The sequence below is a fragment of the Cervus elaphus genome, chromosome 22, assembly GCF_910594005.1.
Source record: "Cervus elaphus chromosome 22, mCerEla1.1, whole genome shotgun sequence".
NCBI classification, from domain to species: Eukaryota; Metazoa; Chordata; class Mammalia; order Artiodactyla; family Cervidae; genus Cervus; species Cervus elaphus.
Window position 1 is genome coordinate 47,430,933 of NC_057836.1, and position 26,546 is coordinate 47,457,478.

The 26,546-nt window shown below is 44.8% G+C and overlaps 1 protein-coding gene across 2 annotated transcripts in view; it reads left to right on the forward strand.

Moving 5' to 3' along the window:
• LARGE1 (LARGE xylosyl- and glucuronyltransferase 1) overlaps nt 1-26,546 on the forward strand; it is a 591,484-nt gene that overhangs the window by 448,880 nt on the left and 116,058 nt on the right. For both annotated transcript variants that reach the window (XM_043880667.1, XM_043880668.1), the window contains one exon: nt 14,931-15,035. In XM_043880667.1, coding sequence (XP_043736602.1) covers nt 14,931-15,035 — 105 coding nt within the window. The remainder of the gene's footprint in view (nt 1-14,930; nt 15,036-26,546) is intronic.

A 26,546-nucleotide genomic window follows, 5' to 3' on the forward strand; every position in this document is an offset into this window, starting at 1 on the left:
CTTTCTGGGGCACCACAGCACTCATCCCAGCCAAGCCTCCTCCTGCAAGGTCTCAGAGCACGCTGTTCCTCTTGTCTTCACTCTCCAAACATCCTCCTTCAGATTTTGATTTAGTCCTTATTTCTTCAGGTGACTTCCGGACTGGCATCCCCTCTTCCAGACCCTGGACATTACTCTGGACTGCTCCCCCCCATCCCTTTCAGGGTCACAATTCCGCCTTCGTTGCTGTGAATGTTAAGTGACGTTGACCTATGGGATGGCTGAATTGTGTCCCCCAAAGTTGATTTATTGAAATCCTAGCCCCCAGCATCTCAGAATGTGACTGTACTTGAACTTAGGGTTTTGAGAGACGTCTAGGTGAAATGAGGTCACTAGGGTGGGCCCTAATTTAATCTGATTAGTGTTCTTATAAGAGGTAATGAGGACACTGACCCTCAGAGGAATGACCACAGGAGGATCCAGGGAGAAGATGACCCTTTTGTGGGCCCTGTGAGAGACCTCAGAAGAAACAACTTGTCAAAACCTCTATCTCAAACTTCTGGCCTCCAGGACCATGAAAGTGTTAGTCACTCAGTAGTGTACAACTCTTTGCGATCCCATGGACTGAAGCCAGCTGGGCTGCTCAGTTCTTAGAATTCTCCAGGCAAGAATACTAAAGTGGGTAGCCATTCCTATCTCCAGGGGATCTTCCTGACCCAGAGATCAAACCTAGGTCCCCCTCATTGCAGGCAGATTCTTTACCAGCCGAGCCTTAATTATCCACTGTTTAAGCTACCCAGTCTCTGGTGCTTTGTTAGAGCAGCCGTAACAAACTAATGCACACTATAAGGATGTAAACTCCCCCAGGGGCGGGAACCACCTCAGGCTTCACCCATCACTGCATTCCCACAGCTCAGCTTGGCTCTGATGTGTGTTCATTAACTGTTCGGCGAATGTATGAATAACTTACCTCAAGGTGATGACGGAGGTCTTTGAAATATGGATATTCCATTAACCCTGTACAGACTGGTCCAGAGCCAATGCTCCTTTATCCTTTCAGTTTCTCTGTTTTGAATTTCCTGCCTGTCCTTCTTCACTGAAGGGGCATAACTATACCTCGATAATCTGCCCAAGGACCAGCCTCAAGAATAGAGAGAGCTTTTGTGCTCAAGTTTCCTGAGTGCTTCTCGGACACACAGGGGCCTCTCCTGATAACTCCCACCTGCCAGGCTGTGTGTCAAAGAATAAAGTTTGCTCAGTATCTAGCCTTTGCAGAAATAGAATACTGGTGAATAATAATCTTATAATTTCAGAAACACTGCTATCGAGGAAAAAAAAAATAGATAATAGCTACATAAGGTTCAGAAAGGCTTGATCATAATGATAAGACTTAAAGTTGAGCAGTATTTTAGAGTTTACAACCTTTCATTTCACCCTTAAAACAACCTTGTGATGGCCTGATGGTGAATTTTATCGTCATCCCTTTTGTAAAATGAAAACAATGACAAAATAATAAAAACTAAAGCTCAAAAATGGAGTTGTTTGAGCCCAGGCTGCGCAGTGAGTAATTGGACAAGCCGGAACTTTAAATGTTGCCCTTTGAGTCCTGCGAGCAAGTGCTTCTTCTGCAACCCACGTGGGCAAAGTTGCAGGGTTTCTCCGAGGCCTTTTTATCAGTGATTCAAGGAGTGTCTGTGAGTGAAGGATCTGAAAGATGCCAACCCACTGTGTTTTTAAAGAGAGACTGACCCAAGGAGTTCGCGGAGGGAAGTGGCAGCTGGACTCAGGCCAGCTCTGTGCCCCAGCTGAGGCCCCGTCTGAGAGGTGACAGCAGCCGAGTGTCCTGGGAGTCGGTGTGATAAAAGCAGCCTTGGAAGAGAGCCCAGCAGCTGGCTCCACGTCCCTTTTTCATTTTTCCTATTTCCAAAGACCAGAGATCACGGAAGGAAGGAGAGAGAGATCATTATTTGAGATCGAGCAGGAGTTTTCAAACCATAAATTAAGTTAAAGTGGGCTCACTTGGGGCTGACTCGAGGGATGGGAACTTGTCCTTGTAACTTGGCAGACGAAATCGTCGTCTGGACCTTTATTGGACTTCAGGCTCTTCTCTGTGTCTCAGTCCTGCCTTTTTTATTCTCCCTAGATGCTCCTGGGTAGGATGTGCTCTTAGCTCAGTGCCCTGGGATCACCACTAAAAGAGATTAGATTCAAATTGCCCTGCTGGGGACCAAAGGACTCTAAAGTCCCCTAACCCTAACCTCTGCCTGCAGTCCCAGGAGGTACAGTGGGCAGAAACAGTGGGCTCATCACATATTCCTTGGCCAGCCTTTCCCCCCATCTTCTGCAGGTCCTTTGGAGCTCTTTGCCCACAGCTATGCCAGCTGCAGCCCTTCCCCTGGGGAGAGGAATACCTTATGGCTGGTTCCCAACCACGAGTATAGCAGTAAAACATGGGTTTTTGCAACAAGGAGACCTGAACACAGCCCCAGCTCTCTGGTCCTTAGTCACATGTCTTTGACACATGACTTTCCCTCTCAGTCTCAACTTCCCTTCTGAAAGATGCGATGAGCACTGTGCTCACCTCACTGGGTTGTTGGAAGGCACTCAGAGATGATGCAAGACAAGCACAGAGTCCGGTGCCTGGGCGAAGTGCTCACCAAGCAGGGACTGCCCTGAGAACACAGCCTTCAGCTCTGCATGCACACACAGGAAGAACATGTCTGAGGACAGTCCAGCATGAGGAGAAAGGCTTTGCTGGCCTAGAATAAAGAGATCTCATAGTCAGGTTGGAAGGGAGCTTCGAGGTCCTCAAATCTAGTGTTCTGCTTGGTGTAGGTAACCCCCCTCCCACCTCCAGCCTGCTTGGTGACCTCCCTCTCCCAAAGGTCCCCAGGCCTGCTTTGCATCAGAATCCGTGCAGCTGTCCTTGGCAAAGAAACTCCCTGGCCTCACCCTGGGAGAATCTGCTTCAGTAAGATTTGGGTGGGGCCTGGCAGACCACAGCCACAAGGCTTGAGAAGCTTTTTGCAGAGATCACATCACCCGGAAGGTGGGGACTGGGTCTGTTCCTTTAGCGCTGTGTCTCCCGCAGCTGGCAGGGGCCCCCGTGCACAGTCGGGATGTGATGAACACCTGCCAGGTAGGGGTTCAGTCACGCAGCCTCATCTAGAACTCTCCCAGTGCCCGGAAGCTTCTCCCTGAAAATGCAGCTCACTTCTGTTTGGGTGAACTCCGGTGGTACTTATGGCCTGGCTTATAAGAAGCAAAATCTATCTTCCTTCAATCTTAACTCATGCAGCCTAATTCTACCTTCTAGAGTGACACTGATTCTAATTCCTCTTAGAAGGGATTATCCCTCAGCTATAGAGGTCAGTAAGGGTGAAGTATTTTTGTCCAAATGAAATCAGGGTTGGCTGAACCAAGGTATAAACTGGAGCCAGGGGTGCTTCACCAAGCAGCCCAAAGGAAACAAAAGGATGGGCCTTTTTAACTAGAGCACGTGGACTCCATCTCAAGGACATGCAACATAAACGTGGGGTATAGAAGCCTGGTTAAGGGTCTCAGTGCACCCTCATGAAATAGAATCCTTTACCATTTTAGAGAGGCAAAACCTGGGAAGCTAAGAATTTGCTCAGTGTTACCATTCAGGCGTAGAAGAGCTAGAAATTTGAACCAGATGAGAATTAAAGTTCAAAGAAAGAAGAGGAGGCCAAGTTGGAGAAGCTTAAACATAGGGGAAAAAAAACAAACCATGTGGTGTAGAGTTGGTGGTGGAGTCCCAGCTCTTGTGTTGATGGCGTGTTTCTAAACATCTCCCTCCCTTTCTATGGGCTTCATCTGTCAAAGTAGGCGATTCAAGAGGAATTACTAAGCCCTCCTCAGCCCCTGTGAACCTCTGTGATCCCAGAGTGCATTTAGCTGGAGCTGAGCTAAAAAGCCTTTTGATGAAAGTGAAAGAGGAGAATGAAAAAGTTGGCTTAAAGCTCAACATTCAGAAAACTAAGATCATGGCATCTGGTCCCATCACTTCATGGGAAATAGATGGGGAAACAGTGGAAATAGTGTCAGACTTAATTTTTGGGGGCTTCAAAATCACTGCAGATGGTGATTGCAGCCATGAAATTAAAAGGCGCTTACTCCTGGGAAGGAAAGTTATGACCAACCTAGATAGCATATTAAAAAGCAGAGACATTACTTTGCCAACAAAGGTCCATCTAGTCAAGGCTATGGTTTTTCCAGTGGTCATGTATGGATGTGAGAGTTGGACTGTGAAGAAAGCTGAGCGCCAAAGAATTGATGCTTTTGAACTGTGGTGTTGGAGAAGACTCTTGAGGGTTGCTTGGCCTGCAAGGAGTTCCAACCAGTCCATCCTAAAGGAGATCAGTCCTGAGTGTTCATTGGAAGGACTGATGCTGAAGCTGAAACTCCAATACTTTGGCCACCTCATTCGAAGAGTTGACTCATTGGAAAAAACCCTGATGCTGGTAGGGATTGGGGGCAGGAAGAGAAGGGGACAACAGAGGATGAGATGACTCGATGGCATCACCGACTCGATGGACATGAGTTTGGGTAAGCTCCAGGAGTTGGTGATGGACAGGGAGGCCTGGCGTGCTGCGATTTATGGGGTTGCAAAGAGTCAGACATGACTGAGTGACTAAAATGAACTGAACGGAATAAGTTGGAGCTGTGAAACCTGCAATTTCAGAAACATTTCTTTTCAACCCTTTCAGGGTTGTTTAAATACCCTTTTGTGTCGCATCTTCTCAGGAGATGTTTTATTGTTCTACACCCACTAGTGGTGGGTGGGGGGGCGGGGGTGGGGGTGCACCTGTGGCTGTGAAGCGGTTCTTTCAGATGTTTAGTAAATGGCAACGTGATACTCTTGTGTTTTCCTTATTACAGCCATCCTGCACTCAGACATGCATGGAATGGTGCTATTAAAGCCTTTCTCTTTTAAAATAGCTTAGTAGAATACGTAAGAGGTTGGAAGCGCATTGTTAACTTTCTCTGCTGATACTCGGACAGCCCCTGGTGATAACGTTTTCATATTCACCTGCTGCCTTAAGCACAGCTGGTTTGGTGTGCAGCTGTGATTGGCAGACTCCCTGTGTATCCAGGAGCTTCCCAGGGGGTGAGGAAAAGAGAGCTCTGGAAGCATCCGTGATCAGGATGAGAGCTGCTGCTCCTGGTGTTTACCTGGAGAGGTTAACTAGCGCCCACCTAATTCCATGCCATTCACATAGAGCCCACCAGTTCCAGATAGGCTAGGTTTATGGGAAACAGATGGTATTTACTTTTCATTTATCCATTCATCTATCCATCCATCCACACTATACTAGGCCCCAGGAGCATTAACTTTTTCAATCAAGGAAGCAAAATCATTAAATTTGACTTCTAAAATATTTCTGTGGCCAAGTAAAGCAAAATATTGGGTTGGCCCAGAAGTTCATTTGAGTTTTTCTGTAACAGCATACTAAAACCCAAACAAACTTTTTGGCCTACCCAATAGAGAAGCAAGGGGCTTCCCTGAGGGAAAGGCAACCAAGTATGAATCTGCTAAGGTATCAGGGAAAGAGAAGTGATGAGGATGGAGCCAGGAAGGGGATGAGTTTGGAAAATAAAAGATAAAACCTGTAGGAGCTGGTTATAGCAGTGATGTGAGAGGTGGGGAAGGGGGTGTCATGGTTGACTCAAAGGTCCTGGCTTTGGTGACAAGTTGGGTCTTGATGCTACCAACCAACAGAATAGGCAGGAGTCAGGCTGTTATTTAGGAAGAGAAAATTGTGGATCTGATTTTGATCAGTTTGAGTTGAAGGTCTCTATGAAAGAGCCAAATGAAGCCGTGAGCAGGTAGTTGGATTTAAGAGTAAGAAGCTCTGGAAAGCAGTCTGAGATGGAGATGGGTTATGATCTTCCTCTTGGTGGTATTTGGATGGCTATTGGAGTAGATTCCATCAGGGGCCGAGGATGGGAGTTGGGGAGCCCAACTTTGAAGGGGAGGCAGAGGGAGGGGAGCCCCTGAAGGAGGCAGGGAAGGAATGCTCAGAGGGAAGAAAACAGCCAGGAGACTAGTGTCACAGAAGTTAAAGGCTTCAGTGGGGCAGGGGAGAGGCCAGTAGGGCGGCAGGTAGGGGAGAAGTTGGCCAAATTTCCTAGAGTCCTGCCTATGCAGCTAGTGTCAGTGCTTCAAACAGAAAACCTAGACTTCATGAACAATGACAATCACAAAAGAGAAGTCAAAAAATGCCTTTAGTTGGGCAGCTACCAAGGGCCGGGTGCTTTATTTATGCATATTATTTATCTGCACATTTATTTTTCGAGGCAAGTGGGGGAATTCTATTCTTGTCCTTTTACTGATAAGGAACTTGAGGCTCAGAGAAATCATGCCTTGGTCAAGCCATAGAGAACTGGGGCTAGAACTCTTGTTTTGCCTGGTTCTAAAGCCTTTTGTCTTTCTAATTTATATCTGGTGGGTGAATGCCCCACCTGTCCTTGCCACATCCAGCGTGCCACCTGGAAGCATCACCATGCCCTGATCCCTTGGGCCCTCACCTCCTGAATGGCAGGAGCGTTGCTGGGAGCCAGAAGCTGCGGAAGGAGGGAGCCTGGGGAGTTCCCCGTCTGGAGCCATTCGTCTGCTGGCTGCTGCCACCAACACCAGGGCCCCAGCAGAAGAGCAAGCTTGTTCGCTCTCGTCTGGCTGTTGGTGGTGATGTATGAATAAGCAAAGAAGACAGCTTCATTTTCATAAGTTAACTTGTGCCTGGAGTAAGGAAGACGGGAAACAGTGCACTTAATCATAACCACAGGGCCAGCACAGAAAACAATGACAAAGCCTTTTTTGTTCCCCATGGTGTTTCATGATAATAACTCCCAAGGAGAGGAGGCAGGCGGTGTGGGATGCTGAGGGAGGCAGCACACCAGCCACCCGGGTCATCTCCCCGAGAGGATTCCCTGGGATTTTTCCTCTTAATGGGATGGCAAGCCCAGGACGTGTTTGCGTCATCAAGATTAAGGCTTTAGACTTTGACCTCCAGAGACCAGACCCAGACTGCAGACGCCACCTGGCTGGTCAGCTGGGATTGGTGGAGCTGTGAAAGATAATCTGTGTCACCTGTGCTGTCACTGGGGGCCTGGGGGGACCCGATGTCTAGGAGGGTGTGACAGGACAGCGCTGTCATCGGAAAAGCTTTGGGGGAAGCCTGGGAGCTTGGAGGTCTGGGTAGAAGGGGCTAAGTATGGCTGTGGTTCAGCAGGGGTTGTGGTAGATGCTCCAGGGAAGACGGGAAGTAGACTTCGCCCACCCTGCCCAGAGAATCCACTACTCCCTGCCCTCCGCTCCTCTGACTTACCAGCATTTCTGTCATTGCAAGCATCTCGCTGCGTCATAACTGTTTATCTTTCTCCTTCTAACTGCCTCGAGGGTGCAGACTGTATTTTATTTCTCTTTGATTCCTTAGTACTTTTGGTATCTGACCCAAAACAAACCCTCAATCAGTATTAAACTGAACCAAAGCCTAGGCAGAGTAAGGGTGGTGTCAGCTAAGGAAGCGAGGAGACGGCTGAGACCACAGATGCCTGAATCCAGGTAGAGGGGGAAGAGTATAGGGCTGGGGGACTCTGGGTATAATGTTAAGCTTAGATACTTACTGGACATTTTACTGTTTTCTGGACTTGTTTACTGGCGATCTATGAATAAGCAAAGAACACAGCTCCATTTTCACAAATTAACTTGTGCCTCTGTGTATGTGTGCACGCACACGCTCAGTCATGTCCAACTCTTTGCGACCCCAAGGACTGTAGGCTCCTCTGTCCATGGGATTTCCCAGACGAGAATACGGGAGCAGGTTGCCATTCCCTTCTGCAGAGGATCTTCCCTACCCAGGGATCGAAGCCACATCTCTCGAGTCTGCTGCATTGGCAGTCAGGTTCTTTACCACTAGCACCATCTGGAAAGCCCTGACTTGTACCTAGAGAAAAGAAAATGTTTAGTTCTACAGTATTTACTTTTTGTCCACACCATGTTATAAATGAACGGACAAAAAAACGGAAAAAAAAATAGGCACAGAGAGATTAAGTAGCTAGTCAAAGGTCACACAGCTATCAGCTGGGTAAGGAGCCAGGGTTGGAACCCAGGCAGTCTGGCTCTGTTCTTCATTTTCATCCCCACTTCACTGTACTCAGGAAGCATAGCCCTAGAGGAGGCCGCTGGACTCTGCTGGTTGATGAACTGGATTTATACACCACGTGGGTTGACTGTGTGCTAGTGGTCCTTTGAGGGAACCTTGCCGTTGACTAAAGCAGAGACAGAGCTCCCAGACCTTGATGAATAATTCACAAATTTTAATATACATCCAAATTACCTGGGGATTTTTTTAATGCACATTACCAGACTCAGTGGCCAGAATTCTTATTTAGAAGAATGTTAGGTGACCAGGTAATTAATATATAATATTACACCCACACTCGCAGACCTTAGAGATAAAATAGAAAAATGAGAACAAAATGTCACCTGATTTTGCTGATAACAGTAAATTTGGAGGATTTGACTTGATGTGTATCTACAGTGGATATTCACTTTGCAGACAAAGGCCTGTATAGTCAAAGCTATGGTTTTTCCAGTAGTCATGTAGGGACGTTAAGAGTTGGACCATAAAGAAGGCTGAGCACCAAAGAATTGATGCTTTTGAACTGTGGTGCTGGAGAAGACTCTTTTTTTTTTTTAAATTTATTTATTTTTTTTAAATTTATTTATTTATTTTTTCAGTGGGTTTTGTCATACATTGACATGAATCAGCAATAGATTTACACGTATTCCCCATCCCGATCCCCCCTCCCACCTCCCTCTCCACCCGATTCCTCTGGGTCTTCCCAGTGCACCAGGCCCGAGCACTTGTCTCATGCATCCCACCTGGGCTGGTGACCTGTTTCACCATAGATAATATACATGCTGTTCTTTCGCAACATCCCACACTCACCTTCTCCCACAGAGTTCAAAAGTCTGTTCTGTACTTCTGTGTCTCTTTTTCTGTTTTGCATATAGGGTTGTCATTACCATCTTTCTAAATTCCATATATATGTGTTAGTATGCTGTAATGTTCTTTATCTTTCTGGCTTACTTCACTCTGTATAATGGGCTCCAGTTTCATCCATCTCATTAGGACTAGTTCAAATGAATTCTTTTTAATGGCTGAGTAATATTCATGGTGTATATGTACCACAGCTTCCTTATCCATTCATCTGCTGATGGGCATCTAGGTTGCTTCCATGTCCTGGCTATTATAAACAGTGCTGCGATGAACATTGGGGTGCACGTGTCTCTTTCAGATCTGGTTTCCTCAGTGTGTATGCCCAGGAGTGGTATTGCTGGGTCATATGGCAGTTCTATTTCCAGTTTTTTAAGAAATCTCCACACTGTTTTCCATAGTGGCTGTACTAGTTTGCATTCCCACCAACAGTGTAAGAGGGTTCCCTTTTCTCCACACCCTCTCCAGCATTTATTGCTTGTAGACTTTTGGATAGCAGCCATCCTGACTGGCGTGTAATGGTACCTCATTGTGGTTTTGATTTGCATTTCTCTGATAATGAGTGATGTGGAGCATCTTTTCATGTGTTTGTTAGCCATCTGTATGTCTTCTTTGGAGAAATGTCTGTTTAGTTCTTTGGCCCATTTTTTGATTGGGTCATTTATTTTTCTGGAATTGAACTTCAAGAGTTGCTTGTATATTTTTGAGATTAATCCTTTGTCTCTTTCTTCATTTGCTATTATTTTCTCCCAATCTGAGGGCTGTCTTTTCACCTTACTTATAGTTTCCTTTGTAGTGCAAAAGCTTTTAAGTTTCATTAGGTCCCATTTGTTTAGTTTTGCTTTTATTTCCAATATTCTAGGAGGTGGGTCATAGAGGATCTTGCTGTGATTTATGTAGGAGAGTGTTTTGCCTATGTTCTCCTCTAGGAGTTTTATAGTTTCTGGTCTTACATTTAGATCTTTAATCCATTTTGAGTTTATTTTTGTGTATGGTGTTAGAAAGTGTTCTAGTTTCATTCTTTTACAAGTGGTTGACCAGCTTTCCCAGCACCACTTGTTAAAGAGGTTGTCTTTTTTCCATTGTGTATCCTTGCCTCCTTTGTCAAAGATAAGGTGTCCATAAGTTCGTGGATATATCTCTGGGCTTTCTATTCTGTTCCATTGATCTATATTTCTGTCTTTGTGCCAGTACCATACTGTCTTGATGACTGTGGCTTTGTAGTAGAGTCTGAAGTCAGGCAGGTTGATTCCTCCAGTTCCATTCTTCTTTCTCAAGATTACTTTGGCTATTCGAGGTTTTTTGTATTTCCATACAAATTGTGAAATTATTTGTTCTAGTTCTGTGAAAAATACCATTGGTAGCTTGATAGGGATTGCATTGAATCTATAGATTGCTTTGGGTAGAATAGCCATTTTGACAACATAGAAAACTATAAAACACTGATGAAAGAAATCAAAGAGGACACAAACAGATGGAGAAACATACCATGCTCATGGATTGGAAGAATCAATATTGTCAAAATGGAGAAGACTCTTGAGAGTCCCTTGGGCGGCAAGGAGATCAAATTAGTCATGCCTAAAGGAAATCAATCCTGAATATTCATTGGAAGGACTAATGCTGAAGTTGAAGCTCCAATACTTTGGCCACCTGATGCAAAGAGCCAACTCATTGGAAAAGACCCTGATGCTGGGAAAGACTGAGGGCAGGAGAACGGCCAGCAGAGGATGAGATGGGTTGGATGGCATCACCAACTCACCGAACATGAATTTGAGCAAACTCCGGGAGATAGTGAAGGACAGGGAAGCCTGCGAGCTGCAGTCCATGGGGTCATAAAGAGTCGGACACGACTGAGTGTGACTGAACAAACGGCAGCAGTGGATATTCAGGATACCAACCCCGGAGCTGGAATGGCCCACCTCGTCACAGGAAGCGTGCGGTGACCGCAGCCTCCTCCAGAGGGGGCCTGCCCTGCGAGACTCATCCAAGGCAGCGCTCTGCTGGCAGGCTGGCTCCTGGAGGGAGGGGGAGGGAGGGCGGGGCTAAGCTGCCTGAACTCAGTTCTCTGTGAAACTCATCCGGGCAGGTAATTCCTTCCACATGCCATTAGTGAGAAATGGGAAGCAGCCTTCCAGTCACAATGAATTTCACAGCTGAGGCCCAGAAATCTGCACTTTTAACAAGAAGCCCCGGTGCTTCCTTGGTCTTCCCAACCCAAGGATTGAACCCAGGTCTCCTGCATTGCAGGCAGATTCTTCACCATCTGAGCCACCAGGGAAGCCCTAATTGGTCCTCAGAACACACTTTAAGAAATAAAGGTCTAGGGTCCTGGCAGTCCAGTGGCTAAACTTTGCCTTCCAATGCAGGGGGTGTGGGTTCAGTCCCTGTTTGGGGAGCTAAGATCCAACATGCCTCCTGGCCAAAAAGTCAGAACATAAACAGCAGAAGCAATACTGTAACAAATTCAACAGACTTTAAAAATGGTCCATGTCAAAAAAAAATCTTAAAAAAAAAATATTCTAGAAAGTCTTTGTTCTAGAAACAAAGTGCTAGCTGACCTCCAGAAAGAAAACCATGTGGATGGGCTTGCTGTCTTGCAGAAGCTGATGGATGAGCTTGAATGATGGTATTTCAAAAGAGCTATTGTATTACTCATATGCTGTTTCACATGGCCCAGCCCCTGTGGTTAGCCCTTAACATATGTGAAGACATTTAAACATGTGAAGTCACAATCATTAGATATTAGGGCAGAGAGAGGTTAAGTAATTTTCTCCAGGCTGCACAGCTGAAAAGTGGCAGGGCTAGAAATGGGAACCAGGACGTCTGGCTCCAGTCTGGCCCTCTGGCTACACTGCTACAAGTGCTTCCCTATCCACGGACACAGATTTCTGCAGGGGTCAAGGCACCGAGCAGTTAGCCCAGGGTGTTCCCAAGCCTACTTGCAAAACCCAGCCATCAATTTACTCATTGACAGAGCAGCTAATGAATTCATCTAAAAAAGCAAAATGAAGTCTTAGTAACTGTTTATTATTTTGCCTTCCCAACCAGTGAATATTAAAATTATAGCTATCATGTTGCTAATTAAGGATTTTGTTTTCTTCACCTTGAAGAGGACTGGTGTAACGTGAAAGGGCTGTATGCCACCATCATAAGAAATACAGCCCAGATGCAAAGTGAGAGAAGGAGAACTTGGATATTATTCTTTGAGATCACATGTTTTAAGGTTGACAATGCAAATTACTCCTTCTCTGGAGACGAAGACCTTCAGTTGAAGACTCCAGTAGAGCAACCCATATAAAAAATGCTTCAGGGGCTGTCACCCCATGTTTGCAGTTTTCTGCGCAACTGAAGATGACGCCAGGGTTCCCAGAGCTGAGTGGGAGAATGTGTTGATTTTGGCAAATGGGGAAAGGATGAAATGCTTTGCAGTGTCAGAAATGTGGGGATGCTAATATACTAACATAAGTGGTCTCCAATCAGGAGAGATTTATGTACCAGACATAGTTTATTTGGCAGACATTTATTAATGCGTTAGTGTGTTAGCTATTACACAGTCCTTGCCCTTGGTCAAATGGAGAGATGGACAATTACAGATGAGATTAGTGTATGTGAATATTATCCATTGTGTCCTTGGCAGAACGTAAGTCAGCAGATGGCAGAAATACCCAGAAGTGCTAGGTAGAAATGTCCCCCATCTGATGTGGGAATTCACAGGCATCTTCTTGCTAGAGATGAGCCTGAAAGGATTACTGTTGGGGGGTTGGCAGGTGGGCAGGCCTAGCAAGAGCTGTATGAGCAAGACGGACGTGAGGACACAAGCAGCAGAACTATGCCCTTTCATGTGGCTATTAGAGAAGTCTTCTGCAGAAGCAGATTGAGGCAGAATACAGTTTATGGAATTCCAGAAAGTGGAATTTGGACTTTCAGATAGCTGAAGACTATCTTTTGTGAAATTTGGTTGGCCACCCTAGATTCAATGAAACCTCATTCCCTTTTTATAATTTCTGAGCAGATGACACTCTTCCTTCATCACACCAAAAAAGCCATGATGGTGCCAACTAGGGTCATTAGTAATGATGAACAAGCTCCCCCAAGGACCCACATCCCCTTTGCATTCTAACCTCAGAGAGAGGTTATTTAGTAGGCTCTCTAACAAGGTCACAGCATCGGGACTCGGCACGCAGCTTGCTTGACTGAGGGCACCGTGCCTTTCAGATCTGTTTTACACGAACGTCCCAAGCTTGTTGTGTGTGAAATTGATTGGCTCTTGCACTTGCTGAATTGGTGATCTGTTTTTCTGAGGGATTCTACACGTATTGGATATGATCACATATACAGTGACAAAGTGGGTGGTAGTATTTTTCCTATGCCTCTAATTTATGTATTTGTGCTGGGGTGATGATTTAGATGGGAGCTCGATAAATTGATCAAGTAAATTACACCAAACCCACACACCATCATTTCAAGGAGCTGTCATCACACCAAGGAGGTTTTATTTCACCCAGCATGGTATTCCCGGAGAACCACTGTTTTTTCTTCACGTGCTGCTGGGGCTTTCATTTGGTCAGAAGCGGCTTTATTTCTCAGACTGGCCAACAATATAAGAATTTTAGCTCCAGAAAGCATTGGTTAGCTGTGACAGACAGTGCCTCTTCATCTCCTGTGACCTTTAGCAAGTGATTTAAACTTTCTGAGTCTCAGTTTCTCATCCTGTAAAATGTAGATTTATCATTTCTACCTCCAACCTTTGCCCTAGAGGTAAGCAATAATGCCCTGACAGTGGAAAGAATCCGGATGTCAGATGACTGTGGATGCATATCTTGGCTCCATTGCTACTTGTGCAAATCATGATCCTGTGTGAGTCCTCAGTTTCCTAGTCTATAAAAGCTGCTGATTATAGTTGCATGGAGGAATTGCTTCTGCACGTGGTGGGATAGGGTTGTCTAAGAGAAGACAGTTGCCTCTGATGCCTACCTGCCCTACCTAGAAGACCTGAGTCCAGAAACATTAACACACCAAGAAGTTGGGGTGAGTGGTGGACTCACCTGAGGTGCTAAAGCTGCTAAGAAATTGACTGAGAGACCTGACTCACCTTTGATCCTATGTGATTCTCAGTATACTCACAAGCAATGCCAACGTCAGAGCCAAGCTCTGGGGATGGAGAAGCAACTGTTCCTCTAGAAAACACTCCTGCCTTGCTGACACAAGACACAGTGGATGTGAGAGTCAAAATGCTGTGAGAGGGTGGCTCTTCCCTGGGATATCCTTTCTCACTAGCCAAGGGTCCTTTCTTCCTTTCTGAGTGAGAAAATTAGCTCATGCCCTGAAAGCCAGTACATTAATACATCTTGAGAAAGAACTGGAACATTTAAAGAAGAGTATAGCAGTAAAAAAATAATACATGCTGCATGAGTTAGGGATGGATGGATGGATAAATGGATGATTGGGGATTCTGGCTTTATCACAGATTAACTGAATGACCTTGCATACTGTCAGTTCAGTCCTGTCTGACTCTTTTCGACCCCATGGACTGTACCCTGCCAGGCTCCTCTGTCCATGGGATTCTCCAGGCAAGAATACTGGAGTGGGTGGCTGTGCCCTCCTGCAGGGGATCTTCCTGACGCAGGGAGCAAACCCACAATCTCTTACATCTCCTGCACTGACAGGCAGATTCTTTGCTATTAGTGCCACCTGGGAAACCTTGGGCAAGTTAATTAGCTATTGTGGGTGACTTCCATTTCTTTTCTATAAAATAGGGATAATGAAAATGGCTAGGCTGCCTAAGTGTGAGAATTAAATACATTGATAGATGTTAAGCACTTAAATCAGGTCTCAGTACCTCGTAAACAAAAGCCACGTTACAATGATTTGCTGTTGAAGTGGCTCAGCTTCTTTTTTGACTTTTGCATTCTCTGTTCTTTGCAGGTCAGCAGGTCCTGGGCCTGGTAGAGAACCAGAGTGATTGGTACCTTGGAAACCTGTGGAAAAATCACCGTCCTTGGCCTGCCCTTGGAAGAGGCTACAACACAGGTAAACTCAGGAGGGTGACATGCTGGGCACTGGAGGGTGGGATGCGGAGTGATGTGAGGACTGTCTCAGGAAGAGGAGGTGAGTCACAGCACGGAGAAGCTGCCCGGTTGCCAGAGTTCGGCCGTGGACTGTTCTCAGGTCGGCCCTCTGGTTCTCGCTTCGGGCTGCAGTTACAGGCACTGTCGCTACTGGGCCGTGGCAGTGGCTGGCCTTCTCTCCTGACCTTCAGTCCCTGATCCAGCTGGCATCTTTACGAGTGTCACCTGGAGGATTCATTGTCTTTGTATGGGGATGAAAGTAGCTGATTTTTTTTTTTTTTTTTTTTGCTACAACATGTCATAGTTGCAGCATGTAGGATCTAGTTCCCTGTGTGTGCGTGGGTACTAAATCACTCAGTCGTGTCTGACTGTTTGTGACCCCATGGACTGTAGCCCGCCAGGCTCCCCTGTCCATGGAATTTTCCAGGCAAGAATACTAGAGTGGGGTGCCATTTCCTTCTCCAGGGAATAGTCCCAACCCAAGGATCAAACCTGCATCTCTTACGTCTCCTGCATTGGCAGGAGAGTTCTTTACCACTAGTGCCATCTGGGAAGCCCTTAATTTCCTGACGAGGAATCAAACCCAAGCGCCCTGCATTTGGAGTGTGGAACCTTAGTCACTCTACCACTGGGGAAGTCCCCTGATGTCTTACTGACTCTTAAAGTTTCTGATTAGAAGTGACATAATTTTTTTTTAATTTTTCGTTTGGTTTTTTATTTTTTATATTGAAGTAGAGTTGATTTATAGTGTATTAGTTTCAGATGTGTGGCAGTGATTCAGCTATACATACATAGATCTTTTTTTTTTTTCAGATTCTTTTCCCTTATAGGTTTTTACAAAATATTGAATATAGTTCCCTGTGCTATACAGTAGGTCTTTGTTGGTTATCTATCTTTTATATAGTAGTATGTATATGCTGATCCCAAATGCCTAATTTATCCCTCCCCCTTTCCACTTTGTAACTATAAATTTGTTTTCTGTGTCTATGTGTCTATTTCTGCTTTGTATATAAGTTCATTTCTATCTTTTTTTTTTAGATTCCACGTATAAGTAATGTCATATGATGCTTGTCTTTCTGTGAATGGCTAACTTCACTTCGTGTGATCATCTCTAGTTGCATTCACATTGCTGCACGTGGTGTTATTTCATCCTTTTTGTGGCAGAGTAATATTCCATCATGTATATATACCACATCTTCCTTATCCTTTCATCTAACGAGGAATGTTCAAGTTGCTTTCATGCTTTGTATTGTAAATAATGCTGCAGTGAACACTGAGGTGCATGTGTCTTTTCCAAGAAGTGACATTTCTAACAACATTAAATTGGCTAAAGGATGCCATGTGGTCGTGCCCACCTTCAGTGGGCGTGGCCAAGTGTAACACAGCCGTGTGCCTGCAAGGAGAAAAGGCAGATATGTTTGGTCATTGGTACTTAAAAGGAGCACAGCCGCTAAACACCTTGTGCCAGAAACCAAATCCACTTTCTGTCTTGCTGCTAACCCCACACATGGGTCTCTTCTTTTTTTTCTGTCTCTGTTAATAGTGTCATTCATTCATTCATTCTTTGTTCACCTCCTGTCTGTCTAACATTTACTGTGTGCTGGGCCCTGAGCTAGTGTACCAGACATAGCCCATGACCTTGTGGAGCTTTTAAGGAAGGAAACTAGAGTAACCTACCCTCTTTAGGCTCTGGTCCTGCCACTGTCTACCTTCACAATGCCTCTGGAGATCCTCTTTGCTTTGATACCCTGTTCTCAAGGGTGCAGACCTGTGTTGTGGGTCAGGATGAGAACTTGGAGCTCAAGGAGGGCAGCAGGATAGGTCAGACCAAGAAGGGCTGGGACTCGGAACCTAGACCAGCTCTACTGAGTTAGGGCAGGGGTCTGGGGATGGTGCCCCCTGAAGGTGATAGGTGGTAGCCAATCCTGGAGGCTCAGGTGAGTCTGTAGTGGGAGGAGTCAGTCAGCTCTGAGTGCTGAGGGTCAGATGCAAATATGAGGCCCCAGCGGCCACAGGACGAAGGATGAGAGTTGAGCATCCAGACGTGCACATTCAGAGATCGGGTCAGAGTGGGGTCAAAGCTGGAATAAGACAAGGGAAGAAAGGTCCAGGCTGAATGTCCTGGGCGGCAAGAGGTCAGGGATGCCTATACTGAAGGCCGTCCTGAGTGGGGAGACATTCCTTAGCTGACATTTGCCAGAAGGTCCGGGTGTGCCTCGCAGGATGTCATTTTTCTTTGTAACACCTACCAGGCATTGCAACCTGCAGGGGGTGCAGTTGAAGAATTTTAACCTCCAGCACTTCCCTGCTGTACCGGGCATTAACCCTTGAGTCACGGAATGGTGGGGGGTTCTGGGGCATCCCTGAGAGAGGCCAGGTTCAGGGTGGTGGTTGTTCCATTGCTCAGTTGTGTCCAACTCTTTACAATCCCATGGACTGCAGTACGCCAGGCTTCCCTGTCCTTCACCATCTCCCGGAGCTTGCTCAAACTCATGTCCATTGAGTCGGTGATGCCATCCAACCATCTTGTCCTCTGTCATCCTCTTCTCCTCCTGCCTTTTATCTTTCCCAGCATCAGAGTCTTTTTCCAGTGAGTTGGCTCTTGACATCAGGTGGCCAAAGTATTGAAGCTTCAGCATCAGTCCTTGCAATGAATATTCAAGGTTGATTTCTTTTAGAATTGACTGGTATAATCTCCTTGCTGTCCAAGGGACTCTCAAGAGTCTTTTCCAACACCACAGTTCGAAAGCATTGATTCTTCAGGTTCGGGGAGGGGGCCCCAAAATGGGCTCAAAGCAGCAGCTCTGATTACCTGGTGTGGAGGTATTTCTGTTATGGTGATGGGCAAGGCAATGTCTCTGCATCCCAGCTCAGTACTGGCCAAGTGATGTACCCAGTGTGTTCTAGGTGGTACTCTCACTGACGCTCACACTAACCTCATGGGGCAAGAGCTATTCTCATCTCTATTTTATACCTAGGAAAGAGAGTTAAAGGTTGGAGTCTGATAAGTAAGGAGCCTGCTGTTAACTACTAACCTTCCTAGCTTGAATTTTAGTGGCTTCAAAATCAAGAATCCTATTTTTAAAAAGTAACCCTGTCTCAGTAAATCACTTTCAGTTGGGACTGTCTACTGGCCACCTGGCTCCGTGTCAAAGATCTGGGGACAGGTGAGATTTGACTACTTAAATCTATAAGCGTATTAGATCATTTTAGCTGCTAGAAAGTTCTTTGTAAGGCACCTTTTTATGTGAAATTTCTGGACCACGCAGGTTATACAAAGTGAGGAAAGAGAACTGCAAAATTGTTTAAATCCTTGCTCTACCTTAACTACAAAGTTAACAGTGCATGGAGAGAAATTTGACCCGATCAAGAAGAGAAAGCCTGAAAATAATGTCTTCTTTCTGTGACTTTGGAATCATTGCAATATTTTAGGCAAACAATAATGTAAGAACTCTTGATCTTTTGTTATCTCTTATTCAGCAAATCACAAAATACAACAGAATAATATTGTTTTTAAAAAATGTGGGTTCTAGACTCTGCACCTTGAAAGGTCTGGGAGGAGCCCAGGGTTCTGCCTTATACAAAGTCTCCAGGACATTTCTGGAGCAGAAGGTGCAAGGATCTGTTCTGATTAAACATGATACCTTGTTTCCCCTTTCAGCAAACTTCCCCAAGGACTCTCTTCTCAGTGCCTTTGAGGCTGGACCCTTTAGAGACCCACAGTGGGCCAATGAGAGGGCTTCCCATGCTTCTTTTGCTCAGAGAACGATCACCTCATGTTGATCTCCTGTGCCTGGATTTCAGCACCTTCACTCCAGGCTTTCATAAAGCTGGAGACACCCATGCTTCTCTGCTGGGTGAAGGGACATCGCAGGTAAACCCTGGTGTGTGTTTAGGCCCTGCCTCACGCAGCATGGAATAATAGAAAATGTCACATGGAGATAAACTACAGTGCCTCCAGGGCACAGGATCAGGGTCGTGATTATCCACATCAAACAAAAACCACTGGTCATCAATCTGGGTTTGCAGGGGGAAAGAAAAATGTAGCACACTGGGGAATTTGTTATGACCAAAATGGCATGTCCCCTCCTGCTCCTCCCGGTCTATCTCTGACTGTGAGATCAGGAGACAGACAGGTGCCTAAACCCTCTCCAGCTCCTACTTGGTATTCCAAGACAGTGAGTTCCTTCCCTTCTTGCTGCTTTTGAAAGGGCAGAGCAGATGGGGGAAAGCCCTGTTAGAAGTGATGTGTCCATTTAAATCAGCCAGTGACATCAAGTGATCATTAGAAAAGGATTTATGGGACATCAAAATGCATTGACTTTCATGACGGGGATTTGTTATTTTAAGACCTAGGATTGCGCCACACATCAGTGGATGAGTCATCCAGACCAGACATTTAGATTCTCTTGGAAATCGTGAGGACTCCACTGGAGGGAACCTGTCTCCCTGCATCCGAGTGCATCTCAGGCATCCAGACAGGGTGTCTTCAGCCAAGCCCCGTGCTGAGCCTTCAGCTTGGTGCTGGGAAACCAAGGCAGGTTCGGGTTAGGCTGGAATTCGGCTGCTTAGTCTCTGGGAGCTTAGCCAAGTTGCCTGCTTGAACCTTAGTTCTCTCCCTGGTAAAATAGGATAAATAACAACAGTACCTAGTGTGTGAATATTAATGAGGTAACTTGTTTAATCAGCTTTTGGTCTGTGGCCTGTTGTATTTTTCTACCACTTATTCCATTAGAGAATGAGATCCACCTGCTTTGTTTTTTTTGTTTTTTTTTTTAACGTGATCTTTGTTTAAAAGATTTTATTTACTTATTTCTGGCTGCCCTGGGTCTTTGGTGCCGCACGCGGGCTTTCTCTAGTTTCAGTAAATAGGAGCTGCTTTCTAGTTGCTGTGTGCAGGCTTCTCACTGTGGCGGCTTCTCTTGTCGCAGAGCACAGGCTCTAGATGTGCAGGCTCAGTAGTTGCGGCAGGAGGACTTAGTTGCCTCGAGGCATGTGGGAACCTCCCCGACCAGAGTTCAAACCCATGTCCCCTGCATTAACAGGTGAATTCTTAACCACTGGACCACCAGGGAAGCCCCCACTTGCCTTAAAAATGGTGATTAACTGATTGCCTGGGGTTTGCTAAGGTCTCCTAAGCCCTTGGGTCAGAAAAAAAAAAAAAGTCCTTTTTTTTTTTTGCTTTTCCCCAAGTATGACATAGTCACCTTGCAGTTTTTTAATCTCTCCACTGCGTAGAAAAGGTTAACTTTTTCATATTATTTTAGGGAAAAAAATTACAGTTTTTGTGTATCAGCTGTGTTCTGCTTGGAAAATCCCCAGAAAATGCATGAAATCTTAGAGTTGGAAGATGGGCCTTCAAGACTTGACCTGTCCCTTTGTGCCTTTGGAAAGCGACCCAGGTTCGATCCCTGGGTTGGGAAGATCCCCTGGAGAAGGGAATGGCTACCCACTCCAGTGTTCTGGCCTGGAGTGTTCCTTGGGGTCACAGAGTCGGACAGGACGAGGTGACTTCCACTTTTACCTTCAAGCTCTCCAAGCCTTGAATTCCTCCTTGTCGGTGATCTGAGAGTGATAGTCCCACCCAGAGCCATCAGTGAGGCTCTGAGGTGGTGGTGTAGCTCCAGGCAGGGCTGGTAAATCCAAGGGATTTTGGAACTTGGTTGTTTTTCTTTCTCTTCTTGACCATAGCCTGGCCGAGTACCTGTTTTCAAGGAATTCAGGTTTCAGCCATGTTGATCGGATCCAGCTGTGTTCCCCAGGCATCCTACAGAGCATCATTACCATGTGTTGTCTTTGTTCGTTCCTAGAGTTATCTTCTGTGGTAGACATTCACCTTCCAAGAGCCAGCCAGATCCGCTTCCTCTTTGTTTCCCTTTCCCAGCCAGCTGCACCCAACCCACAGGCCCCTAAAATAGGAGGGAAGATCTGCCCACCTCTCCCATTTAGCCCCCTCCCTTCTTATTGAAGTGATTTACGATTTAACCCGTTACTGACCAGGGGATTTTTGTAGAAACTAAGGACTGTGGCTGGTGGTTTTTCTTTTGGCTGCTCCAAAACTAATTAAGTCTGGTATTTAACTAACAATGGGTTATAATAGTCAAGAGTTACACTTGACATACCTGTAAAGTCTTCTAACTTTCGTGAAATGTCTTCAACCCACTCTTCTATAGACGCTAAGGAGCGTTCTCCAGCACCCTGAGTTTCATGTTCACTTAATGTATCAGAATCAATCACTAAAGTTGTTGGTCTTATTGTTGATCTAATATTCACGTCTTCTGAATCAGAACTATATTCTGAAGAGCTATCATCTTCTGAGACACTAGTATATGTGTTGCTCAGACAATAAGAGAAAATGTCTGCATAAAATTCACCTAAAACTTCCTCTTCACTCGAAATTTCACGATGGGCCATTTTTGAAAATTTTGCATTTATAATATATGCAAGATTGGAACAAAAACATAATGGAGCAAAATGTGAATGATAACAATCATAAGCTGTATAATGAACTCTTGATCAACTTTAAGTTCTAACAACTTCCCATGGTGATGTTAATTACATCACTCTCTAAAAATGTATTGATATGTCTCCAGTCAATAACGTTCAGGTAATAAAAGATGTGTTAATATGTCTCCGGTGATGACAATATGTCATGACCAGATGTCTCTAGTCAATAATGTGTTAATTCTGTATTAAGGGAGCCCCTAAACCATAGCAGCTGTGGATGACCAGATAGACACCAGCACAGGGTCCTTGCTGCAGCTGCCCAGGTGGAATAAAGGGGAACTCCCACATCCTTGCACAGAGATGTTTTCACTTCCAACTCTTCTGTCTATTAATCATCTCTTATGTGCAAGCAGCTGTCATTCACCCAGCAGTCAGCTGTCTGCAGAACTTTAAAAACAAATAAAACTAAGATGATGATAGTCTCATAAAGATTCAACCCACTTCAGTTCATATGCTGTTAGTATCTTAAAAACAAACACCAGCAAAAAAGAGAAGGGGAAGACAGCTCAAAGTAGCAGATGATTGGAGAAGGAGTGGGGGAAGACAGGCCAGCTGAGAGAAGATGGCAAGTTTATAGGAGGCTTGTTTGCACAGGATCCCAGACATTGCTTACAGAGAGGACATGTCCTTCTGTATTAAGGACATAATATTAACCAGAGGATGTGCTTTAAGGAACAATTTAAAAGTAAACTGCATCCTGTTTCTTTCAGTCTCCCAATTAGGCCAGGGACAGGCAGATGGATACCTGGCTCTCTAGGGAGGGAGGAAGAATTTCTCTAGGAATCCTTATCTGCAGAACAACAAAATTGGGATATTCAAGGACTGACTCACCTCTGAGTTTGGATCAAACTGGGTCATGAACAAGTAAGGGAAAGGTTATTGATGGCAAAGTTGGAAACCATGGTAAATTTCATGGTGGTGATTAAGGAAACCAACATTTGACAATTCGCTAAATAACTGTGAAAGAGATACTTTGAGTAGGATGATTGGCAGTGTGAGATGTAGGTCAACCCTCTGCTCTGGCCTCTGACAACCCTAGGCAGTTCTTCATTTCCCTGAGCCCTCCTTGGGTCAGGAACAAAGATCTCTTCATGCTGGAAAGCAATATTGTGATTGGATGATTTCTGTCTATAATAATTTCATCCAGAGAAACCAGATTTAAATGTAGCTTGTTCATTCAGCACATGCTACTGAGTGCCTGTTATTTGAGACAGAAAATTATTTTTTAAATGTGATACCAAGAGCCTTCCTTCAAGAAGACGATTGTCTAGTAGAGGAGAGTTTGCATATCTACAAATAAATTCAGTGTGACTTGAGCCTGTAGCCTGGTTGAGATTCAGATTTGAACCTCAGCCCTGCAGTAACCCTGGACTGGCATTTTCTAGATGAATTCTAGAAGATATTGCAGGAGATGGTAATATGTGTTGGGAAACTGTGGACAGAGAGGCTGAGAAATCCACATATTCTATCCGTCCCTTGGACATTCAGATTACATGCTAGCATATTAGAAATGCTGGGAAGTCCAGAAGTAAAGCTGTTAAACCCACTAGCATTCCCCACTCTTACTTGATCCTAAGAACATGGAAACAAGTTTGGGAGAAACCACCTTTACATGAACTCAGGACAGAGATTATCACTTTTTGAGCTCTGTATCCCAAGTCCTTGGCATACAAGTATTTAAATGGAGTGTGTAGAATAGTCCCTATGAAAGATGCTTGCTGTTCTAGGAACCATTCATCTGATACCACACTTAGTAGAAATGTTTACTCTCTTTTGTACTATAGGATCTCATTCATTTTCCTACTGTAAGGACATAGACACCATATTATTACACCTTTTCTTATGAATTTTTATTGGAGAATAGTTGATTTACAATGTTGTGTTGTTTTCTACTACACAGCAAAGTGAATCATATACATATATCCCCTCTTTTTGAGTTTCCTTCCCCTTTTAGATCGCCACAGAGCACTGAGTTCCCTGAGCTATATAGCAGTTCTCACTGGTTATCTATTTTATACACAGATCAATAGTGTATACACTGCACCTTCTTAACAACATGTGCGGCAGTTGCATATGTAAGCTAGTCGTCAGAAACAGCCCTCCAGAACTTTCCATATGAAAGAATGGGGTGTGAGATGGCTTTAATCTTGATTGGTAGGTCACCCCTCCATAGCCCAATTTCTCTGCTTGAGGGTGACATTCTAATTCTGACAGCATGCTCTGGCTCTTATCAGACTATCGGAGGCTCACACCTCCACATGCACACTTTCACCCACTTTTCTGAATCATTTAACATGCCTATTTAAGGTGTCACTTTTTAGGCCCTAACCTGGAGAAATTGATATGAACTTAAATCCTTGTGTTTTTTTATTTGACTTCATTTTAGTTCTTAACTTAAGGTCCATCAAAAAAAAAAAATGAAAATGCCTTCTTTGCGTTCAGCCCATGGTCTTGCCTTGTTTTTTGTGACAAATATTTTGAGCGCCTCTTTTACAATCCTGGAATAAAATTCAGAGATTACCTATGTTACACTGTCTACAAGTGTAATTTCAATAAAATCAATACAATGCCCTAGCTATGGTATAAAGACAAAAAGGAAATTAATTTACTGTAAAATAATATTGACTGCAACGTGTAATTGTTCAGGCTTGGCTACAAAGACATAATGAAGTGCTAAATGCTTCTACATTTGGAATAGAGTTGTCTTCAGCGTGGTGGCTGCAAAGCAAGATGGTTCTAATGGGACAGTGACTAGTGATCCAGGTTCCTTGAGTGGGGTTTGCCATTTGTGACAAGTTTTCCAAACTAGCAAATGGCTCTTCAGAGAGCAGGAAGTACCATATTTTCTTGATTTATATTCCAAGTTCAGTGTCTATTAAATGATGCGCCCGCCCCCCCGCCAAAATCACTCTGTTTTGTAAGTAGTAGTATTAATAGTTTCAGGCTCAGATAGTTACAGCAATTATACAAAAGTATAACATGAATGTCCAATGGGGCCCAAGTGAGATGCGGCTATACTCTTCATTGTGCCAGCCTGTCTGGGAAAGGAGTTCTCTGTCACCATTGAAGATCATGAACCCAAGATCTTACAGGCTGGTTCACAAAGCTGTGATGTGCCCAGGATCCTCCTGGACATTGACGTCAGTGAGTAAGAGAGCTCCTGCCTGGAGTGGTGGTGGGGAATGAATTGGAAATTTGGGATTAGTAGGCACTAATTTACTGGAAAGGACCCTGATGCTGGGAAAGATAGAGGGCTGGGAAAGATTGAGGAGGAGATGGGGGTGACAGAGGATGAGATGGTTGGATAGCATCAGTGACTCAATGAACATGAGTTTGAGCAAACTCTGGGAGAGAGTGAAGGATAGTGAAGCCCAGTGTGCTGTAGTCCAAGCGGACATAAAGAGTTAGACATGTCTTAGCAACTGAACAACAGCAAGATGGTTAATAGAATGAATGAACAGCAAGGTCCTACTGTATAGCACATGGGAGTATATTCAGTATCCTGTGATAAACCATAATGGAAAAGAATATGAAGAATATATACACATATATATATATATATTATATATATGTATAACTAGGCTTCCCTGGTGGCTCAGATGGTAAAGCGTCAGCCTGCAATGCGTGAGACCCAGGTTCAATCCCTGGGTTGGGCAGATCTCCTAGAGAAGGAAATGCCAACCCACTCTAGTACCCTTGCCTGGAAAATCCCGTGGACAGAGGAGCCTGGTAGGCTACAGTCCATGGAGTCACAAAGAGTCATACACGACTGAGCAACTTCACTTCATGTATAACTGAATCATTTTGCTGTACAGTAGAAATGAGCACAATATTGCAAATAAACTATACTTCAATAAAATAAATTTTAAAAAAGAGTGCTTCCTGCTCACAGAGAGGGTTCAACCCACCAGAAATCTACTCAGCAGATATTCCATCCAAGCTACTTTTCTCCACTTACCTTTTTTCTAAGGTTCAGTGATTTTACCTGAGGCTCATCCACTTCATGTCCTAAACCAAAGTCTCCTTTGGCCTAAATGCTGCCTTGTGGATTCACACAGGATAAATCTGTTCCCTCATCTACCTGATGACCCCGTAGGTATCTGAGGGAGAGAAGGTGAACAATACATCATAGTCTCCCCTTCTGGGGACTCACCACCCCTGGTTCCCTGCAGGTACTGATTCTCTGAGTCCCCGTTTATTCGGATTGAGATGAACATGGCTGGTCCTTCTACCTCACAGAGGATTGTTGTAGGCCAGTGAGATCACAGAGTACATTTAATATGATAAGGCAAGATTGGGCATGGAGTCAGGGCTCAGTATGTATGTCGCATGTTGTCATCAATTACAAGGTAGAAAAAGAGACTGCAGGATGTCTGACCTCTAACCATGTTGATCACCCTGTGCTTCTCGAGCTCCTATTTCATTTTTCCTATTGGAAGATAATATTGCTCATGTCCTGGAGATGAACTATCCTGGGTTAAATTCTTGCCTCCATGATTTGGGGCAATGACCAGTTTCTTTCTTTAGTTATCATATGAGGACAAGAAGAGTTCCCACCTAACAAGGTTGCTTTGAGGAGGAAATGAGATCATATTGGAAAAGTGCTTGGGACGATGTTTGGATCAATAAATTGTCAGATGTTAGTATTACTTGCCCTTTCCTTTTCTATTTGAGATTCACAGGCGGGGCAGACAAGTGTGACTCTTCAGCATCTTTTGATATTAGCTCTGTCTTTTATCCAGTGAAGACACCTGGGGCTGAGCTCTCCCTCCCCAGAGCTGACCATCCATGTGTCCATTCATTAGGAACATTCATCAGGCACCTTTCAAGGCCCTGGAGATGCCACTGACTGGGACAAACAGGAGCCCTGTCCATAGGAGATCTCTTGTCATCGAGGGAGAGAAGCAATGTTGCCCTGGTGTCCTTTGATGTTGTCTTCTCCTGGGCTCCCACACCCACCCAACTC